This window comes from Cynocephalus volans, chromosome 11 (assembly GCF_027409185.1).
Source record: "Cynocephalus volans isolate mCynVol1 chromosome 11, mCynVol1.pri, whole genome shotgun sequence".
Lineage (NCBI taxonomy): Eukaryota > Metazoa > Chordata > Mammalia > Dermoptera > Cynocephalidae > Cynocephalus > Cynocephalus volans.
In genome coordinates, this window is record NC_084470.1 from 84345655 (window position 1) to 84366813 (window position 21159).

Here is a 21159-nt window from a genome sequence, read left to right on the forward strand (position 1 = left end):
AATGGTGAGAAGGTTATTTAGGTTTCAATATTCTTCAGAGACCATGTAAGCATTTATTTTCCTTATAGTGCACAGGGAATTTTGCCTGATTTCATAACTTATATTTTTCTCTTTCATGGTCAGAAATTCCTAAAGTTTAGTATACAATTACTTTTGCATAGTCTGTACATATGGGGGAAAATCCTACATATATCATCCTTTATTTCCCACATGAATCCAGCATTTCATTTAATTCTAACAAGGAAGCACCTTAAATATTAATTTAAAAATTCAGGCCTATATCGAGTATGAAAATTACCACCAAAGATTTAAAAACGTGTGTACAATACCGCTACACACCTACTAGATTGGCCAAAATTCAGAACACTGATCACACCAAATGGTACCCGAATAGTACCCTGATTGTTTCCAGAACATTATTTGAAGCACCCATTTCCCCAACTAAGATTTAAAATTTGGTGATCCACCGCAGGAAGTTGAATTAAGACTTCACTCATTATCACTCCGGATTTCTTGATACCTTGTGTTTTTTATCACCCATTGGAACAGTGAGTTCAGCTTCTTAGAAACATTTGAACAGTTGTTCAGAAAAGTTTGCCCAATAACCTGACACCCTCCAGGTTTTACTGTGAGGAATAGCACTTCTGAAAGTCAGAATCTGATACCAATTAAATGGTGGCAGCTTTGCCAATAGACAAGAACAAGCTCATCTATGGCCAGGAAGGATTATACATAATCTTAAATAGAGATGATAAAAAACAACCCCAAAAACCAAAACTGTCTTTTCATGATTTGTGCTGTTTTCACTCTCTTTTCATTATTTATACTGTTCTTTTTCTTTAAAGCAACAAAAACCATAGCCCAAGGGCCAAATCTGGCCTGTTCCCTGTTTCTGTAAATAAACCCACCCGCTGCTATACCCATTCTTTCTTGTGCTGTGTATTGCTGCTTTCATACTTTTGCAAGAGACCAAGATGCTTAAAGTACTTATTATCTGGTCCTCCGCAGTGAAAGTTTGCTGATCCCTATTTTTAAAAATTAAAGTCATTTCTTCTGTGGGTTTCTTTTTTCAGATATGCAGATACTTCCGTAAACTAAATTAATGAATGCAGTTTTCCATTTATCATTGGTATTTGCCATTACATACACGCAGATACTGAGCCAAATTCTTCTGTTGTCCAAAGTTCTTTAAGGAATAAGTTTTGTATGTTTAGGAGAAGATGCATCATTAGTTTGAGCCACCAGAGTGCATGTAGCCACTCCTTCAGTTTAAGGAACTGTATTGAGTAGCTACTTTGTTCTAAGCAGACAAGAGTACAAAAATAAATATCTGAATGCTCAGGGCTCTAGATGACAGGATGGTCTTAACGCAGCCCGGAAGAAGGTCAGGAGGGAAAACATGGTAGCATATGTGAACTATGTTTTTCAAAATAACTGGGGTGTAAAGAGACCATTCCACACCAAAATCTCTGCTATTGTGGATGAAATAGTACCCTATAGACTTCCAAAACCAATGTGGGACCCAGATAACATTCTAAATTCCTCCAGATTCCACCAGTATGGTTCAGGAATGACAGCTTTACTAGTTATCCCAGACTACTGTTCATTTAAGGACACTGTGGTATAATCTCCCTGAACTAAATATCCTCTCTGTGTTTTCTCCAGTGCTACAGTAACGTGCATTTTGTGTTTATTTGTTTTCGTTTGCTTTGTTTTCATAACCCAGACGTGATATCAAACGATTGGAATGTAGCAACCACTAATTTCTTTTTAAGGGCAACTTTATTTATTATTTTATCATAACGTATACTCTCCAATACTCCTAAGTTAAAGGTGCTTGTGATGAATGTCTCACATAAAATACAGCTATAAAATTAGGTATACATGATAAAGTACTATACAGTGAGAAATAAATACCTATACTGGGAGTTGGTATACTTTTTATGTAAAGGGCCAAAAAGTAAAAATATTCAGCCTTGTTGGCCGCATGGTCTCTTTTACAATTTCTCACTTTGCCATTGTAGCTCGAAAGCAGCCACATATCACATATGAACAAACAGGTGTGGCTGTGTTCCAAAAAAATCTTTTTTTTTTTTAAACCATGCTGCATGCCAGATTTGGCTAGAACGCTCTAGTTTGCTGACCCTTGTTCCATCCTAAAGATTTAGTTCTTTCAGACACTATCACTGAGAATTATATTAGTCTTTATCAATTTTAATAGATTTCACTCCCAATAGAATTCCTGAATTTCTTTATTCTATTGAATACTTTCTCTATTTAAAGAAGAAATTCTCTTTCAGTCATTTTAAACAGCTATTTGTCACTCCATCATTCGACTCTCTGTCCATATGAGAAGAAAAAAATAAGGAATCTAAATGTGTTTTTCTTTCTCTAAACTGAACACGTTGGACTCAGATCTTTCTTGAAGAAACACTATGAGAAACACTAATTATACTTGACTAACAAAAACAAAAACAGAAGTCCTCTGCTTCCTTGGATGAACTAAGCATCTTATTTAAATGTATGATCAAAGAAGCATCAAAAGCAGATCAAATGCTCGAGCAAGCAGCTTAAATTCTCATAAATCTCTCCTATACCATTCAAAATCAACTGTTTCAATTTTGATCTCCCTGTAAAAAAGAGGAGAAGCGTTAACACAAGGATGCATTTTCTTTCCCCAGATTTCAGGAGCTGTATTTTTCTTCCTCTTTCCACTTTTCGTATTTGTTAGGCTGTTCTATGTGGCAAGAAACAGAGACCAGCTCAGGTCATCTCGGTTAATGGGGATTTATTTTAAAGCTGCGTGGGAAGTAATGAGGACAGGGAAAAGTCTCAGCGACCAAGCAGGCAGGTCAAATGAAGAGCCGGAACATCGTTCATCACTGTTCTGAGCTCGGTAGCGCTACTTGACTGCCAGCCACCTGGTAATCCAGCCTCACCCGAAAGAGCCCCTCATGCTTGTGTCTCACTTCCTTTACTTCCAATTTCCTTCCTGGCTACCTGCTAAATTCTATCTCCTCTCTCTCATTTACAGCTTCTGTTTTCTTTCAACTTCTACTCCCTGAGGGTCCCTACCATTGCATGTTTTCTATTTATTGCCTGCACTGTGTGTACCATGGCCCATCCCTCACGTTTCCTATGCAGACGCTGTGGGAGGAATAGATTAGGTCTGTTAGTTACTATAGAGGGGAGAGAGTCTACATGAGAACCCCTCATGGATCCTGAGCAAGATGGTGCCTTTGGATTCAGTGCTCATAACTCAGTATTCAGATGTGGTCCAAGTGACAGAATAATGTAACACAGTTAAGTGAACTACTGTGGGTAAGGAGAATCTCAGAAATAGAGTTGTGGACGTGAGGAACTCAGAACATTATGTCCTGTCAGGTGTGCCTTTATTATTCTATCAAAATATTGAGAAAACAAAAGAAAAGAAAAGCATTTTCCTTTGGAAAAACCAGATAAACTCCATTGATTTTTAGATAGAAGTTTCTTGTAGTCTGGTAGAATGTTTGTCTGAATGCAAGCACCAGTTTATTTTCATTTGCTTAGCTTATGTGATTATTTATAATTTTTAATATCTGCAGAGTTCTAAGAGAACATGTATCTATTTCTATTTTGTAATTTTATTAATTTTAGATTTGAAATATATTTTATAGAAGTTTATCTCCACAAGAGTTAGCAATTTTTTGAGAGTTAGCATTTTTTTATGTTGGGGAATATGCACACGGATGTTACTATTAATGATGATGTATGTTTCTAAAATCCTGGGAGGTGCTTTATTTTATACTTTTTTGGAGAAATACTTTATGTCTTAAAGCATATGTTATTACAGGATAATTATATAAACCACATTTTATAAGAAATTGTTAAAGTTTTGTGAAAGGAATTCATACCTAACCTTGAAATAGTTAATGTTGTGCTGAGTTTCAAATTCGTATCAAAATTACATTTTAGCTTAAATCATAAAATCTTGCAATCTTCTAAACCATTTATTTTTACAATTTATGAATGATCAAAGAAGGCTATAACTATGGAAAGCCTTTTTTATATTTCTGTTTGAAAGCTTTAACTACTTATCTGAGTACCTTTAATTGGGATCATTTTCCTAATTGGCATTACAAGTAAAATTATTTTTTAATACTTTATTAAGCAGGGTAAATACCTATGTTTGTGCAGTAGAAATGCCAGATAATCAATGAACATTATAATAGCTGAATAAAATAGGTTTGCAAATACTTAGTGACTGATCACATTCTGCCCAAGCCAATTCCAGAAGAACTACAGAATGGAGAGGGATTTGGATATATCATAATGTTCCGGCCAGTTGGCTCTACAACCTGGACCAAGGAAAGAGTGGAGTCTGTGGAATCATCAAGGTTTGTGTACAGAAATGAAAGCATCATGACTCTCTCTCCCTTTGAAGTCAAAGTGGGTGTATATAATGATAAAGGCGAAGGACCCCTCAGTACTGTGTCCATTGTCTACTCAGGGGAAGATGGTAAGTTATCTGTGGCTCTGGGATGGTTTTCCTTGAGACTCTGCACATTTTGCATTCCATTTTCCATGAACCACTCTGCTATGTCTTTCTCTGAATGGTAGAACCTCAACTGGCCCCAAGGGGAACTTCTATCCAGAGTTTTTCTGCTTCTGAAATGGAGGTTTCATGGAATGCTATTGCCTGGAACAGAAATACTGGAAGAGTGTTGGGCTATGAGGTAATCCACATTAACTCCACTTTCCTTTACAAACATGCCAGCTAACTGCACAATAGCTCCTGTCCAACAGTCCTATACTACTAACCTAGTTCTCAGCGTATAATCATATTTATCTAAAGCTAAATAAGAAAGTTAGGGGATGGGGCTCTTTCTGGGTGATCTTAAACAAACAAATTAACAAATCATCCTTTTAAAAAGGCATACAGTTTCAGTTAAGTAAGATGAGTAAGTCCTAGAGATCTGCTGAACAACGTTGCAGCTATAGTCAACAATAATTCATTGTACACTTAAAATTTAAGAGGATGGATTACATATCAAGTGTTCTTACCACAATAAAATTTTTAACAAGTAATCAGGTGATTATCTTATTTAATTACTTCAAATTGCAGTCATTTTGTTTCTTGGGGAGAAATAAAGTCTAATCCTCAATGTTCTAAAACCGTAGAAGAATTTCACTGGGAAACCTGCTCAGTGAATTGGACTATGACTTGAAAACATGTAATCATCTTGGAAAAGACAGTTAAATGATAAGAAAAAAAAACCTAGATTCTCCTAAATCTGCTCTTGTAAATGCGATTTGCCTTTGTAGGCCTTCATTCTCACAAAGTTAAGGGATGAGAACCCTTCAAGTGTAAGTTAATTGCTCATTGTTCCTCAACTTGCAAATCCAGTGATTCACAAAATGGATAACATGGTTCATTTTATTTTGGAGTTAAAATAAATGTATAATTCCAAACATTTTTAATATTTGCTTGTACTTTTTTTTCCCTTTTCACATTAGTACTCTGGTACAAACAGAAATTTCTACTCATATGACAGGTGTCTTTGCCCTGTCTGCCTCGCATGTCTTACCTCTTATCTGAACCCTGTTCATCTCTCAAAGCTCATTGCTACTCTCCTCTTCTCTCCAGACTCTTCTCTGATCAATCCCTGATGTTGTCTTTCTTTAAATTTTTATAGCATTTTTTTTCTACATCACTTCTTTGGAATGCATCCTATGCATTCTTTTCACATATATATTCTAAGTTCTTGCTTATTCTTTGTTTTTAATGATCAGGTCTTATACTGGACAGATGACTCCAAAGAATCCATGATTGGTAAAATTAGAGTCAGCGGAAATGTCACAACCAAAAACATCACAGGGCTGAAAGCAAATACCGTCTATTTTGCTTCTGTGAGAGCTTACAACACTGCTGGGACAGGACCCTCAAGCCCCCCAGTCAATGTCACCACCAAAAAGTCTCGTAAGTACATACAACACTCCAGGGAATGAGATTCATCTGTAAATAGAAACATTTTTTTGCTCAATGTCCGTTTCATTCTCCCACTTCATCATTTTACTGCTTGGTTTTTTGGTTCGTTGGATTGTTCCTTATATTTGGTTAATTGTTGTAACCTTCTGGAAACAACCAAAAGAGGAATTCCAAAAGAGGAAGCACTATGAGTACATAAACGAAAGACAAAAGAGTGTAATGTTTACAAATACTGACTTTCATGTTGTCCCCCAAAATGGAGTTAAAAAATTAACTTCCCCTCCTTGGAACTTTAAGGGTTATTTAATTTTTCAGTCTCAGTAGCCTCATCTATAAAATGAGGAAAAAGTAATACCTATGTCCTCATATGATTTTGTTCATGATTGAAAGAGATAATTAGTAACAAATGCCCAGCACATACTTTATTAAATGCTAAGTAAATATTTTTTTGTTTTTGTTTGGTTTTGTTTATTGAATCCTAGAGTGTACCTTAATGTGATCCTAGCACTATCAGATACCTAGATCTTTTTTTTTTCTAGGATGTTTTATCACTATAGTTTACTTGAAAGCACCTGAAATCTAAGAATAACCTCTTCTACCTCTTATCTCCTTTGATAATCAGCCAGGTGTCTTTCATAGTCAGGACTTACTAAATAAAAGATGAATAGCTGATTGTTGCTGCCTTTGTCCTCTGACTGAGTCTGGATTACACAGATATCCCATAATATGAGACACAATAGTAAATTGGGAAAGGTCTGATCAGACATGACTTAGTAGTATCTACAACATGTACTTTTGTGATTGCATAATATTTATAGGTTTCTTTTACAGTATATTGTAGATGAACATAAATTATTTGTACAAAAAGGCTTTTTAAAACACATTCGTTGGTCTCTGAATCCTGATGAACAAAAAATAATAAATACAGTTGATGAATTTTGGGAAAGACTAAATTTATTGCCACCAACAAAAAAGAAAAATCTAGCTTACTTATAAGTGCTGTATTCTTACTACTTCTCTGTATTCGAAAAAAAATTTGGGTTGAGAAGGGTTTGAAAATCAAGTGACATTATTTTTCATGTTCAAAAAAACTTAGAAATCATCACAGTTAATAGGCTTTTGATTAAATAGATTGTCCAGTTATTTTCACATCATCAGACCAGCTGTCAGAGACCCATGTCCCAATTCTGGGTACATCACTGACTCATGACCTGAAACAAGGCAAGACATTCCAAGTCTCTGCTTTAATTTTCTTATCTGTTAAATGGGAATTCTCTCTGTCCTCAATACCTTCCTGAATTATCTATGAGGCAAAAACGAGTTGCTGATTATGGGAGCATCTTGGAAAATACAAAGTGCTGTGGAACTGATAAGAAGAAAGCAAGCAAATAAAGAAAAAGTCTGTAGGATCAGTCCATTTCAAGGGGAGAGTGCGTACTGAAAATTCCTAAACCAGCTCTCTTCTGATTCACCCAGCTTGAGACAGGCTGGGCTGTGAGTGAGTCTCAAGAACGGATTAGCTAAAGATGTATTTCTATTCCTTTACCTGTTTTACTCAATGTTGACTAAATCGATGAAGTCGTTGCCAGGTACCTGTATGAATGATTTGCTTTCGTGGTCCTTCTGGAGTAGTCTAGCCTCTTTCAGCTAATCTGCAAATCTGGATGGGAATCTCCGATCAATCAGTGGTTTTGAGACTGCCCAGACATTTACTTCTAGCTGATCGAGAGATGCCAAATTCATAAAAGCTCCTGTGTGCAATTCAGTTTCTATCTCAAGCAAAACCAAGGAGGATTAGAAATGTATAAGAACAGTATTTTTTAAAAAAACAGATTTGTATTGTGACATTCTAGTGCAGTTTTTGATCCAAGATTCAGGTCAACTTTTATTATTCATAATCCCATTGACCAGTTTAAAGTGAAATTGAGACCTGAACAATGAACTAGTTATTTACTTTGGGAAGATATGTGTATATATATATATATATATATGACATATATAAGAAATACATATGATGTATATAATACCTCAATAAGAATTTTTTTTCTGTGACCTGAATTTGTTAGATTGTCCAAGCAACCTAAATTAAACATGTGTGTGTTTGTGCTAATCTGATCTATGTGTTTAAGCAGAAAACTCCTTGTTTTTGACATCATGTTTGTTCAATTGGCCCAGTTCGTTCTACAAATGGGCTTGACTAAAATCTGAATTAAATGCCAAGGACATTGTTGGTGGTTTGTCAGATAGTTAACACATGATTAACTCATCACAGAGCTAACACGTGATTAGCTCATCGCAGAGTAAGGGTTGTAACTTTTGAAAAGAGTTTAACAAGGAGTAATTTCATCCAAGATACAATGCTGGAATACATCTGCAAAGGGAAAAGTGAGATGAGAGTCAAAAAATTTAAAGTGAAGGTTAGTGTTTCTTTAAGCATCCATCTTCTCTCTTGACTAAATCAGACAAGCATAAAACCCTTGTAATTCCTAGTTTCTCTTCTGGAATTCCAATTTCAATAATTCTTAAATTTGGCCTTCACCATCCTACATGCTTCAGTGTCATTACCAACATAGACGACAAGCATTTGAGAATAAGAAGGTTATACAAGTTCCCATTTCATTGTATGTGAGTACCAATTAAACCTCTAATTTCATTCTTTCTTTTGTCATTCTATATCACAGATATTGTCAAAATAGAATAATAGCTGTTTTAGTTTCCCACTGCTGGTCTAAGAAATTGCCACAAACAGTGTTTTAAAACAATACAAATTTGTCAGCATATATTTTTGGAGGTCAGAAGTCAGAAATGGGTATCACTGGGTGGAAGTCAGGTGTTGGTAAGGGCTCCACTACCTGTAGAGGCAACAGAGGAGAATTTGTTTCCTTGCATTTTCTGCCTTCTAGGACCACCTATATCCCTTGGCTCATGGCCCCTTCCATCTTCAATGCCAGCAGCATGGGGGATCTTTGAATCTCTCTCCAACTCTCACTCTCACTATTGTCTCATCACCTCCAACTCTGTTTCTTGTCTTCCTTTTACCTGATAATCCATGACTATTTCCCCATCTCAACATCCTTAATGTAATCATATCTACAGACTTTTCTATATGAAGATTCACATCTGTAGGTTCTAAGGATTATGACATGGACATGTTGGGGGGGGCGTTATTTTGCGTACCCCATTTATAAAATATTGAGCACTTCTATGTCCCCAGCCCTGTGTTAATCTTTTAATACCATATACACTTAATTATTACAACAAATCAAGGACACTGGTATTTTATTTCCTAGATCTGAGAACACAAATGCTTGGAAAGGTTTTGTCTTGGTATCTGTTAGGATGATACACTGTGAACATGAAATGACCATTGTGCTAGTTTATAATCTTCATCCGTAACCATCTAGATAGTCTCTCTCCCTCCACACTCTCAAATCTTCAGTATAAACTTCAAACTGCTTTTGAAATGTTTCTTCCTAAAATACAACATAGCTCTTTTCTTCCTACCAAATTTTATTGTTTCCTCTATTCCAGAGAATGAAGAGGAAGAAAAAAGCATACTAAATCTTTCACAATCTGTATCAAAATTCCTTTCCATCCCATTCCTCATCTAGCCCTGGCAGCATCAGACTTATTTATCTTTTAAAGTTAAACATTCACTTATCTATTTTCAGGTTTTTTCTCAGCTCGTAGTGCTCCTGCCATGCCTATAAATGTCCTTTCTACTGCTCTATAACTTGAAAGTTGCATCTACAATGTATTTGCACTTTTCCAGGAGTTCCCATAACATTGGCCAATTGTGAGACAGTGTTGGAAAGAGCTAGAATGGGACTTCAGAGTGAGATAAGTTTGAATTGAATCCCAGTTCAGCCACATACTATTGGTGTGACAGGTCTAATTATTTGATAACTTGGAATACATTTTCTCATCTGAAAAGCAGAGATGATGATACTTACCTGTAGAGTTTGCTCTGAGAATGAACGAATATAATGTACACCAAGGTGACCCATAAGCTGCCATATAGTGAGGGCTCAGTACATGGTAACGTGTTGTTATACTCCTCCTTCAGAGGTAATTTCACTTTGCATTTTTTATAATAGGAAAGCACAACTACTTTCTATTTTCTTTCATTTTTATAAATTTGTTGCAGAATTTTTTTTTAAGGGCCGTGGAAGGATATCCAAAGCATAGATGAGAAACAGCTTTAATGTAACATTGAAGATAGCCCTGATTCCAAGTGCTATCCCTGGATCTAACTTTGATTTTCCATGTCCTTGAGATGACATCAAGATTACCTCTGATTAGTGGTGACAGCCGAAAATTTCTGCATCCATCAGACAAGACAAACTCTCACTGACTAGATTTTCAATCTGGTATTTGACTCCATTATAAAATCTGAGAAAGCAGACCTCGCATTTAATCTCTGCCTATTCTAATTGGCTAAGCTGAAGAAAAGACAGAGCCTTTTGATGCTTCAGTCATCTCCTCAAGAAACAGTGCCTCCCATGAGCCATGCACGGGGATAGGGACTAAGAGCCTAATGGCCATTAAAACAGGCAAGATCCTCACATTCAGGCAATTTCTCTTTTAGTGGGGAGACAATCTAAAACAAGAAAAGGAGAAGGAAATAAAATAATAATAAATTATGAAAAGTATAGTGAAGAAACTAAATAAGAGGCTGAGCTATACTTGAAAAGGAGCACTCATATGGGGAAGACTACATATTTTAATATGACATAAAAAATAAAAATGAGTTAGAGTACAAAAGGACCTCCAAACAAAAGGAACAGCATATGCAAAGCTTAAGTATTTATTATTGTTGTTGCTGTTGATGCTAATGCAAATGGTGTCGTTGTTTCTAAATAAATATCAGTGACTTGACAATAAGTACCATCGCTTAGTGAAAATGATGTTTTAGCAAAAACAACTGCAAATATACTGTGATCCACACAGCGATCGCTTAAATGGAATTTAGATTTAACAACTAAAGGAAGAAAAATATTTACATCAATTCCAAGAGGAATCAAAAAAATAAACAAAACACTGCTTATAGAGAAGGAAGTATTTGGACACAATAACAGAAAGAGTTTGCGAATTTTGCCTCATTTTAGCCCCTGACATTGACTGACCAGCACTCTGTGCTGGATTCTTTCTTGCTGTAAATATGCAATCAATCCATATTTAGACATAAAGGAAGCATTAAGCTTTTATTTCATCTTGCACTTATGTTCTTTCTCTCTTGCCCAAATGTCAACCCCATGCTGTTACTTAGAAGTGTAACATAAGAAGTTGTTTTTGAATTGAGTTCACAGTGTGAACTACAGTTGAATATAAATGCCATCTACAGAAAAATTGATTACAGGGAAACCATTAGAGCTGTGGAGAGCTAGTTTAATGTTGCTCTGTCATTTGATTAACAGAAAATGATTTAGTATTTGCAAATTGCCTGGAAAGATAAAAAAAATTAGAAAGTGCTTGTTTGTTGAGTTTACGATTGGCAAACTTGGTACAAACATCATGACATGTTTCATATAATCCATGTGACAGTGTTTTTGTTTTTCAAGGTAAAAGAAATTTTAATTTTTGCAATCCAGTTTAACCAACTACATCAAACTAGAACTATTAACAGTGCTCATATTAAGGTGATAGCCTTCTAAAGCAGCTTTAGGAAGCTTTAAATACCAGACATAAGGCATTGATATTGGGGAAACACCCATGGACAAAGATAAGAAGGGTGACAGACTCTGAGAACTTCCCAGATAATTAGCTGAAACTCTCCCATTTTAAATCCCTTTCAAAAGTACATAAAGAACTCAAGTAAGAGCAAAAATCTCAAATATATGCTAATTGTATCTAAGAAGTGAATCATTTGCAAACTTCAGAATTATATTATTAGAAACATACCACTTTGAACACAATTAAAAAATTGATATGTCAAAGTACCACAGTAGAGAATTGCTACTCTCAGGAAAGAGAATTAATAGTTATTGAGCTTTTTAATATGCACCACTAACCAAGTGAGGAACATTTCATATTTTATTTCATACAAGCCAAGAATCTTATAAACTAGAAGTTATTAGTCTCATTTCAAAAAAGGGAATACCAGGGCTCTTGAAAGAGACTGGACACAAATTCAAGTCTCTCTGACGTCAAAGCCCAGCTCTTTCTACCTGCCAGGGAGCAAGAGAAGTAAAGGTTTCTAAATAATCTATATAATTGGCCATTGATACTAAGGTACTCATTCCTGGTAGGACTCTTCTCATTTTACATCATGCAGTGTCTTCCTTCTGCTTTGGTACATCAGGAAACAAATGCAAACATGTCAATGACAAGGGTATTGCCAAGGTCACAAACTGCTTGCAGTTCTTCTGTCTCCTAGCCTGTTGTTTTATCAATGGACTCATAGTGTTCAAAACAGTACTTTTTCTCTAAAACAAACAAATGAACGAACGAAGCAGACCCAGCAATAGATGAAACTTTCGGAATCCGTCACTGCCAGTGACAGAGGAGTAAATTAACATTTTCTCTGTATTGATTGTATTATGTCGTTAATGTCAGTGCTTAGTTTTAAAGAACAGAGATAAAAGAAATGTGTCAAAAGAGTATATTAGATGTTAAAGTTATGATATCTTGTGAGAATTTTGATATTGTGTCTTTTATAGCTGAGAAAAAGATTAGAAAAGGCACTTTGGAATTAGTTAAGGGAGGATAGTTACAAAATCATTATTGTTGCCATCCAGTCTTTTAGAAATAAATGTATTGACAAGCATGCATTAAGAGCTTACAAAGCACAAAACTTTCAGGCCTTTAATCTCGCTGAGTTTCTGTTGTAAAGAAATGTACTAGGACATGATCAATTCAATTGGCCTGTCCATCTTATAAATATATATGGATTTATGTGGGTCTGACCATGGCAATTAGCCTTGATCATAGCACAGCATAATGAATGTAATTGGCCACATTTTGTCACCTATGGATCTCTCCACAGCCCACCCAGTTCATAATTGATACAACCTGAGAAAATCACACAATCCTAAGACATTTTCTTTAGTCATCTTATTGCAGAGTCACTTATTCAACATATATAAATTGTATGTCTTCTCTATGCCAGGGACTATGCTACTGGTTGGTAATGCAGAGTTGAACAAGGCACATACCTTCAAGAAATTTAGAGAAAAACATGACCAAGAATAACTAAAATCCAGTGCAATGAATCTATAATAAAATATGAACTGAACCCCGTGGAAACAGAAAGAGAAACATTTCTCTCTCTACCACATCCCAACTGTGGTGTAAGTGGCTGGGTCACCAATAGTGATATTCCAGTGGGTTTGGAGAGGCAAGAGAATGTATGGTAATACAATGTGAGAAACCCTGAATTCAGCAAGATGTGACTCTTCAGTGACACATAAGAAATTAAACAGCAGTTGAGTCATAACTTCAAAAGAAATCATTTCCATTTTCATCAGTGTTATGATGAATTAAGTCAGATGCTCATTCGACCTCATGAATTCAAAAAAGATGCCAAAACATCTTGCTGGGCAGTTTTATCTTTATCTTTGTTTTCCAGCTGAATTATTTTTAATCTCTCCAGTCTCTTAAATCTTGAGAATAATCATGTGGACTCAAATCTTTGAGAAAGAGCCTGTTGTCATGGAGAAACATTAAACTGGAAACTGATAGACCAGGATTCTGATTTGACTCAGCCACTAATTAGCTGCATGGTTTTGGACAAGTGACTCCCCAACCTGGACTCTAGTTTTCTTACATGTAAAATTCTCTAGTTGGACTAGATCCATTACTAGAAGGCTGGTTCTAAATCCTTTCTCCTTTACTGCCCACCATCTCTATCCCCGACAACATTAATTCCAGGGAACTAAAAGTCATAGTTTGGACTTAGACACCCTTTGGGATGATCAATCAGTTTGTGACGATTTTGTCCTTTTCTGGGTTCCCAAAACTTTATTTATATTAAATGGCGTGCATGTTTCTCACTGTCCAGTCACAGTGGATTGGGCTAAGAGAGACTCATGGCCAAATTAAGCCAATCATTAGCTTTCTTTGGGGGAATTTTAGCCTGGACTATCTCTGAATAGAGAAGGTTTCAAACTTCAGGTATAGTGGACAGGCCTGATTTCTGCCACATAAATTGGGAATGACAAAGAGGTCATCTATATCTAGATGAGCGTGCAGCAGACACTGCTGTGAGAAGTGCAACTTCTTGGCTTTGTGACAGTTTTTTGGTCTCTCCTGAGACTCTGCTACATTCTGTCATTGTTCTAAGAAATTCCCCTATATCCTTCATAATCTGTTGCTAATATTTTGCTTAAAATATTTGAGATGGTTATGTTACTCAGAATTAAAGAATCCTAACTAATACAATGTTAAAAAGTAAAACTATTAGAAGTGAACACCTCTATGTTGATATATATAAAAAGTTTACAACTTGAATTTGCTTAATTTGCTGAATGACTGATATCAAATGGAACACTAGATAATAAGACCCTCCATCTATTTATTTTGGTAAACAACCTCAACAATATTGCTTAATAAATCAATACTAAACATGCAGCAAGCCATTATTAATTAATAAATTTGTCATGAAGACATTCCCAAATGACCAGAATTTGAATAGATTTGCTTACTCTGATTAGAATTAATATGATATTTTAAGTGGCACTGAAAACATTTTAGCTCCTTCTATGCTAATAATAGAAGTCTTATTTTTCCTTTTTATGTTGATGCATCATACAGTGATCATGAGCTAATTAATATTTATTTGGATCTTTGACTATCTTTTTAAAGCTCCAAGCCAACCACCAGCAAACATTGCCTGGAAGCTAACAAATTCTAAATTATGCTTGAACTGGGAGCATGTAAAAACCATGGAAAATGAGTCTGAAGTGTTGGGCTACAAGGTATTTGGTTTTTCTTTTAATCATATCAATTGCATTATTTAAGGAATGAGAAATGTGATAACCAAATAGAAAACAAATTTTATGCATATGAAAACATAGGAATCTTTTTAAAAAATCTTTTGAAAATATTATTGCTGCTTTCAAATTTTTCATTGAAAAGGTTTTATATTCTAAGGACCAGGAAGGTGTGATGGAGCTTGGAAAAATAAAATTCTACAGGATGCAACATTTTTCTTAAAGTTACGCCTCTCGCCATCAAAAGATGATGGTGTAAGTGGATAGTAGATGTAAGATGAGTATGAAGTCAAAAAATACACTTAAATAGAATTTCTAGATCTTAGGCTGCAGTATGATGTGATCTTTTCGCAACATAAAAGGACTCTAACAAGAGTATAGTTGAGTACCCAGACCAAATCATTTCAGTCAGTGGTAACAGACATCATCTCTTGGCAGAAGCATATTCTCAGACATTTGAAATGGGTCCAAACTAAACAGTCACTTTTCACAACAAACTCCAAAGATAACAGCCTCAAGCTATTTAATTAATAGAGATAAATCTATTCTCATTCCAGAGGCATTGGCCAAAAGTCTTTTTCATAATAAGGAAAGATAAATTTAAAGAAAAGGCATCATCTGGATATTTTCATCTGAGAAATACAGCATTTATAATGATATGTCTTATAGTATTCCCTAACAGTTGTCTGAGCTTTAGAAAAGCAACATGTTCATGATAACTTGATGCACCATTTTATTCAGATTCTGTACCGGCAAAACAGACAGAGTAAAACCCATATTTTGGAAACAAACAATACATCAGCTGAGCTTCTGGTTCCATTTGAAGAAGACTACTTGATTGAAATAAGAACAGTCAGTGATGGTGGGGATGGAAGCAGCAGTGAGGAAATTAGGATTCCAAAAATGTCAAGTAAGTTGAGTCACTATTGCTTTTGTAGATGTTGCATCTAGACAGCTGCAGCGAGAAATCTGGCTCCATGAAACTTTCCAATTCTTGTTTAAAAGATGGGTGAAAAAAATGAAAGGTCTGTATATCCATTTTCAATTGTGAGCAAGAAGTGATGAGCCAATTTTTCTTTAAATAATCCTTCAACATTTTAACATGCTTACATATTACAGTTTTATGTTTCTTCATTGGAAAATCAAAAAAAGAAGAAAACAACTGTGTGTCACTGGTGCATAATTTCATGATTTATTCTATTGGCACAGAAATCAGAAAGTTTTCCATGCTTCTTGTGGGCTTTGTGCAGCAGGGATGGCAAACGTGCAGAACATGCACATACATCCCTTTCCCCATGTTCATGGTAGACATCACTAATCAAATGCAGCAGAGATCACTAATCAAGTGTGGCAGACATCACTAATCAAGTTCATAAAGAGCTGAGTCACAATTTTCAAATTCTTTTCAATACAATTTCCTAAGCAGGCCAACACCAGTCCGTCAGAGGTAGCATGCAATAATTAGTTATTATTTTTGCTTTAGAAAAATCACTCACTCATCTGCCTGAGACTGAGTGCAGGTCATTAGCCATGCAATGTTGGCCAATCCTAATCTGCCCTTTAGGCAGACTTCACCAATTTAGGCATTTTTCTTTTGCATTTTTACATTTGAAACGCAATCCTAAAACAGACGGTAATGGTACTTCCTAAAATTAAACACAATGTGAATGAAATAAGTGTAACAAAATATGTTATTATAAGAGGACTGATAGTATGCATTTGGGGTCTTAAAGAACTAATTTAACAAGCAACTTTACATTTTCTCAAGATATTTTTGTTTTATTTTCATATTTTGCAGGTTTGAGTTCCAGAGGAGTTCAAGTCTTGGAACCTAGCACCTATTTCCTGTCAATTGTCATTGTGATTTTTACCTGTTTTGCTATTCATCCACTTATAAGATGAATAAAACCATAAAGTTTTTTGAAAGCAAATCATTCTGTAAATATGCTCTCCAGCCTTCATCATAAGGCACATTCTTAATACAGACTTGTTTGGAAAGAAAAAATGTATATTATTAAGATCTTGTAAATATCTATCGTACATTAATAAAGCAATTTTAAACACTTTTGAATTTTAAAGTCCACACATGATTACATACATTCAAAGATGCCAAATTAATCTGAGGATTTGTAACTTCCGTGTCTTGTAACTGACTTATATGGAGAGTATAAATGACTCCCCTTGATGACAGTGATAAATACAAAATAGGTTTGCAGTTACCATAGCTATGATATGCACTATTACGTGCTCCGGGCAATTTTCTTCAGTGTTTAAAATTTTCACCCTACTCTGAAATAAAATATAATTATTTGTTTAAAGTTGTGATTCTTTAAAAATCACAAGCTATTCCAAAGCATGGTGTGCTTTTATCTCTGAATCAAGTCGGAACAAGAAATATTTGTGTTCAATAATATGTCAACATTCATGATGTTCTTCTCAACTCATCTTTTAGAAGGTTCAATAATAATAATAGCAGAAAAAGTGCTTTATGGCAAAGAAAAATAAATAAAGTGAAAGAACATACACCTAAAATAATCTTTTAACAACTCTGGTAAACGGTAAGCATTTTCTCACTGCAAAATTTGACCTTTTACTCCTAAGTTAAAGTTGCTTGACCAAGTCTCAGGTAATTATTACAAATTGATGCATCATTTGTGGCCTTATTTTCTACAATGAAGAAATCTGTGAACAGAATCATTTGACCAGGTTTTCTAAATTTTGGTCTTTTTTTTTTTTTTTTTTTTTTTGCCAATCTTCTCTGTAGCTATAAAAATAATCCTACACTAATCAGGGTTTAGAAAGCTGTTGTAGGTTCACTCTTCTCTAGGGTGAACCTATTTCAGTCAGTGGCCTCACTGCTCAGGATTGCACTGTCTGGAGAAGGCAGTCTGGGAGAGGCCAAGGTGAATGCTGTGGCCATGGCCATTCTGTGCAGCCATCCATTTCCCTCACAAACAGCCAGAGGGGTTTGTCCCTGCTGTCAGCCTGCTCTAGCTCCCAGCCAGTAAGGTTTGGTATCCTGGGAAGCTGGGTGTGAGAAATGGTCCCCCTCATTTTGTCTTCTTCAGATGGTGTGACCTCTTAATTATGTTGAAAATATTTGAATTATCCTCAAAACCGTCAAATCACACAATCCTCAAAACCCTCAAATCACACAATCCTCAAAACTGGATTTTGTCATTTTTATTTCTAAAGTATTTTAGAACTCCTTAAAATACCCCAAGTAGTCAGCAGCAGATGGACATTCACTTTCCATAGTTCAAAACTTGCTTCCTGCCTGAATCATGTGTCAAGCACACAGGGCAAATTAATGAGCCTTATTCTCCCCAATGCCGTAAGATCTGGCTGTGCTTTTATGAAGCAAAACAAATAAGCAACAACAAACACTGTTTGGCACACTCAAGTTAACAGCTGCCCCTCCAAAGCGCATCTGTATTCATGCAGACACCAGTGGTGATATGTGGTCTTAATGGTTTCCTTAACTTTGTTAGAGAGATTTGTGTCATTCTCCCAAAAGTGGAGATTGAGAGTTAAATGTACTCTGAGATTTTTGTGTCCACTCTTCAAGTGAATTAGATACATCATCATCTATGCATGAGTCCAAAATTTAAGTCAGTTCATATTAATAACTCATATGTTTGCAGAATGCTCTCTGGTTTATGACTTCCAGAGTATTGAAAGTCTGTATTATTTAATACCTCACATTTATATTTTCATCAATTTATGCTAACTTTCTCAAAATATAACTTGGCATTAATATTAAGCAGTATGTGCTTTGGCTCTATTTGAATCTTTACTCTTATTTAGACCTTGGACACATCTTTTAACAACTCCATTTCACTAATATCAAGATTATAGGACACAATATACACAAAGTATTTAGCATGGTGCGTAGAACATTGCAAGTTGTCAATAAATGGAGCTGCTGTCATCTGCGGCTATGAATGAAACCCCTAATGAAATAAATTACTACATTTCCTTAAGTATCTAATATACTATGAAAACGGATTCAACCTTTGTTTATGTCAAAATGGAAACCAGCTTCAAGAAAACTGAGTTATCCACCTACTCTTGACACAAAACAGATTGGTTCGATCAGTCCATTTTAGGGAAATACTCTGCATAAATGTATATACTCCTCTGACATTCAGGAAGAATTTCCAGTGGATCCTTTTATTGACCATGTAGATTAGTGTTATAAACTGTGATAATATGATAACTCACTTCCACAGTTCTTACAGGAAATGGAAAAAAATGTGATTGTGCCTGGAAACAGCCAGGGAAGAAACAGAGAATAAGGATTAGGATACTTGACACAGGGAAAATATGGCACTATGAAGCTATGGGCTGTCCAGATAACATTCACTTTAAACTCAGCTCCATTTTCTCTCTTTTATCGCTCACACTGTAATCCTTCAAGTTCAGTGCCCCTTCTCTAACTATACACCAGAGGATGGCTTATAGGAGGGCATGCATGCTATCTTTAAAAGCAAATACAAATTGTGAGAGATGACCTGGAACCTATATGGATTCCAAATGCAGTAACATAATCATTACCTCCTATAGGTTAAGTCTGGTATTTTTATGCCTCTGTGCATTATCAGTCTATCCTCCATCTTGCATCTCAAGAAGGAGTATACATTCCCAATGTATCACAATTATTACTTTATTTTCTATAGAACTACATATTTAATTCAACAGAGATTTTGCTGTTGCTGTTGTTCTAGAATTCTGAAATTTGGTAATCACATCTCTGTTGAATTCAGCACTTATATTAGGGTTCTCCAGGGGAGCAGAACCAATAGGGTATGTGTGTATGTGTGTGTGTATGTGTATAGAGAAAGAGAGATTATGCAGAATTGATTCATGAGGTCATGGAGGCTGAGAAGTGCAGATGCAGAAGAGCCTATGGTATACTGCCAGTCAGAGTTCAAATCCAAAGGCAGGATAAAACTAAAGTCCCAGCTCAAAGACATCAGACAGAGAGAAAGAATTATTTTTTACTTAGCATTCTGTTGTATTCAATCCTTCAACAGATCAGATGAGGCCCACCCACATTAGGGAGGGCAATCTGCTTTACTTAGTCTAGCAATTAAAATGTCAATCTCATCCAGTCAAATTGATATATAAAACTAACAAGCACAGTATTTTCTTTGCTGGTATTAAATAATTCATTTCTAATATCACCAGCTTTTGAAACAGAATGATTTAAATACTCATCAGTTTATTCATTTGTAAAATGAGACATCAGGATTACGAGATCTCAAAGTTCCTTTAAAAACCCATAATTACACGTTAAACTGCATAGTGTGACTACTTTTGGTTCATGACAGTGTTTCATAGCCCTTCACAACCCATACACGCTCTGCAATGCTTTTCCAGTTTTTTCTGTATTTTCACTGGTTGTGTTGAGCTTTCTTAGTTAGAGTTTACAATACTAAAATTGAGTATGATTTTTCAAACTGAAAAGAACCCTCAAAAATTCTAACCCATCACCACACCCAATTAAGTATCACTGGTGCATAGCAGTGATTCCCAAGGGCAAGGCTGTGATAAAGTTTTCATTCTTCAGTGAAAAGAGTAAGAAAAATCATACAGTTTTGTTAAGATTTTCATAGTGAATAATTTGTGAAATGTTTGAGAAATTATGACTTTCCTACTTTTTGTAGTGAAATGTCTGCCCTTTGATGATAATGAATAAGTTTTATGTGTTCTCTTTTAAAATATTTTACTTTGCAAAAGAGTAGATTATTTTATATCAAGTTGAAACATTATTATTATTATTATTATTATCATTATTATTATTTAAAATGCTTATCTTCTGAGAAAAATCAAAAGTTGAAGACCACTGGTATCTAGCTTAACTTTTTTTGTATTTATTTCTTTCATCTCTTCATTATCAAATTAGGAAGGCTGATATTAAATGTATTGACCCTAAGTTTGTGTGCCAAGATCTTACTCCGTGTCCTTGAACACCAAGGTTTTGAGTTCTATGGAATTATTTTCATGTACATAAATTCAATCATAGGTCTAGGAAATATGATCTACCATTTATAATAAGCCATGAATATAATTAAGATTGAAATGAAAATACAATGTCAAATTCTGATTTTTTTGTTTAATCTTAAAGTTTGGAGATTATTTGCTCTCTACTTTTCCATGTTAAAAATTTCTTTCTTTTATGAAGTTATATTTAGTAGCTGTTAGGTTTATTGCAAATCTTTACATAGCAAAATAATTTCTATAGAAAGGTAAATTCAT

General features: G+C 35.2%; 1 protein-coding gene and 1 non-coding gene across 2 annotated transcripts in view; one reads left to right on the forward strand and one right to left on the reverse strand.

Moving 5' to 3' along the window:
• The window catches only part of CNTN6 (contactin 6), a 161481-nt gene extending 144681 nt beyond the window's left edge, over window positions 1–16800 (forward strand). Inside the window, exons 17-22 of the mRNA XM_063113413.1 lie at window positions 4264–4498; window positions 4600–4715; window positions 5773–5959; window positions 14771–14883; window positions 15640–15808; window positions 16697–16800. Coding sequence (XP_062969483.1) covers window positions 4264–4498; window positions 4600–4715; window positions 5773–5959; window positions 14771–14883; window positions 15640–15808; window positions 16697–16800 — 924 coding nt within the window. The remainder of the gene's footprint in view (window positions 1–4263; window positions 4499–4599; window positions 4716–5772; window positions 5960–14770; window positions 14884–15639; window positions 15809–16696) is intronic.
• LOC134391427 (small nucleolar RNA SNORA24) lies at window positions 634–748 on the reverse strand. The gene has a single exon (XR_010024967.1). It is a non-coding gene; the product is annotated as a small nucleolar RNA SNORA24 (small nucleolar RNA).
• Window positions 16801–21159: the final 4359 nt, after the last annotated feature.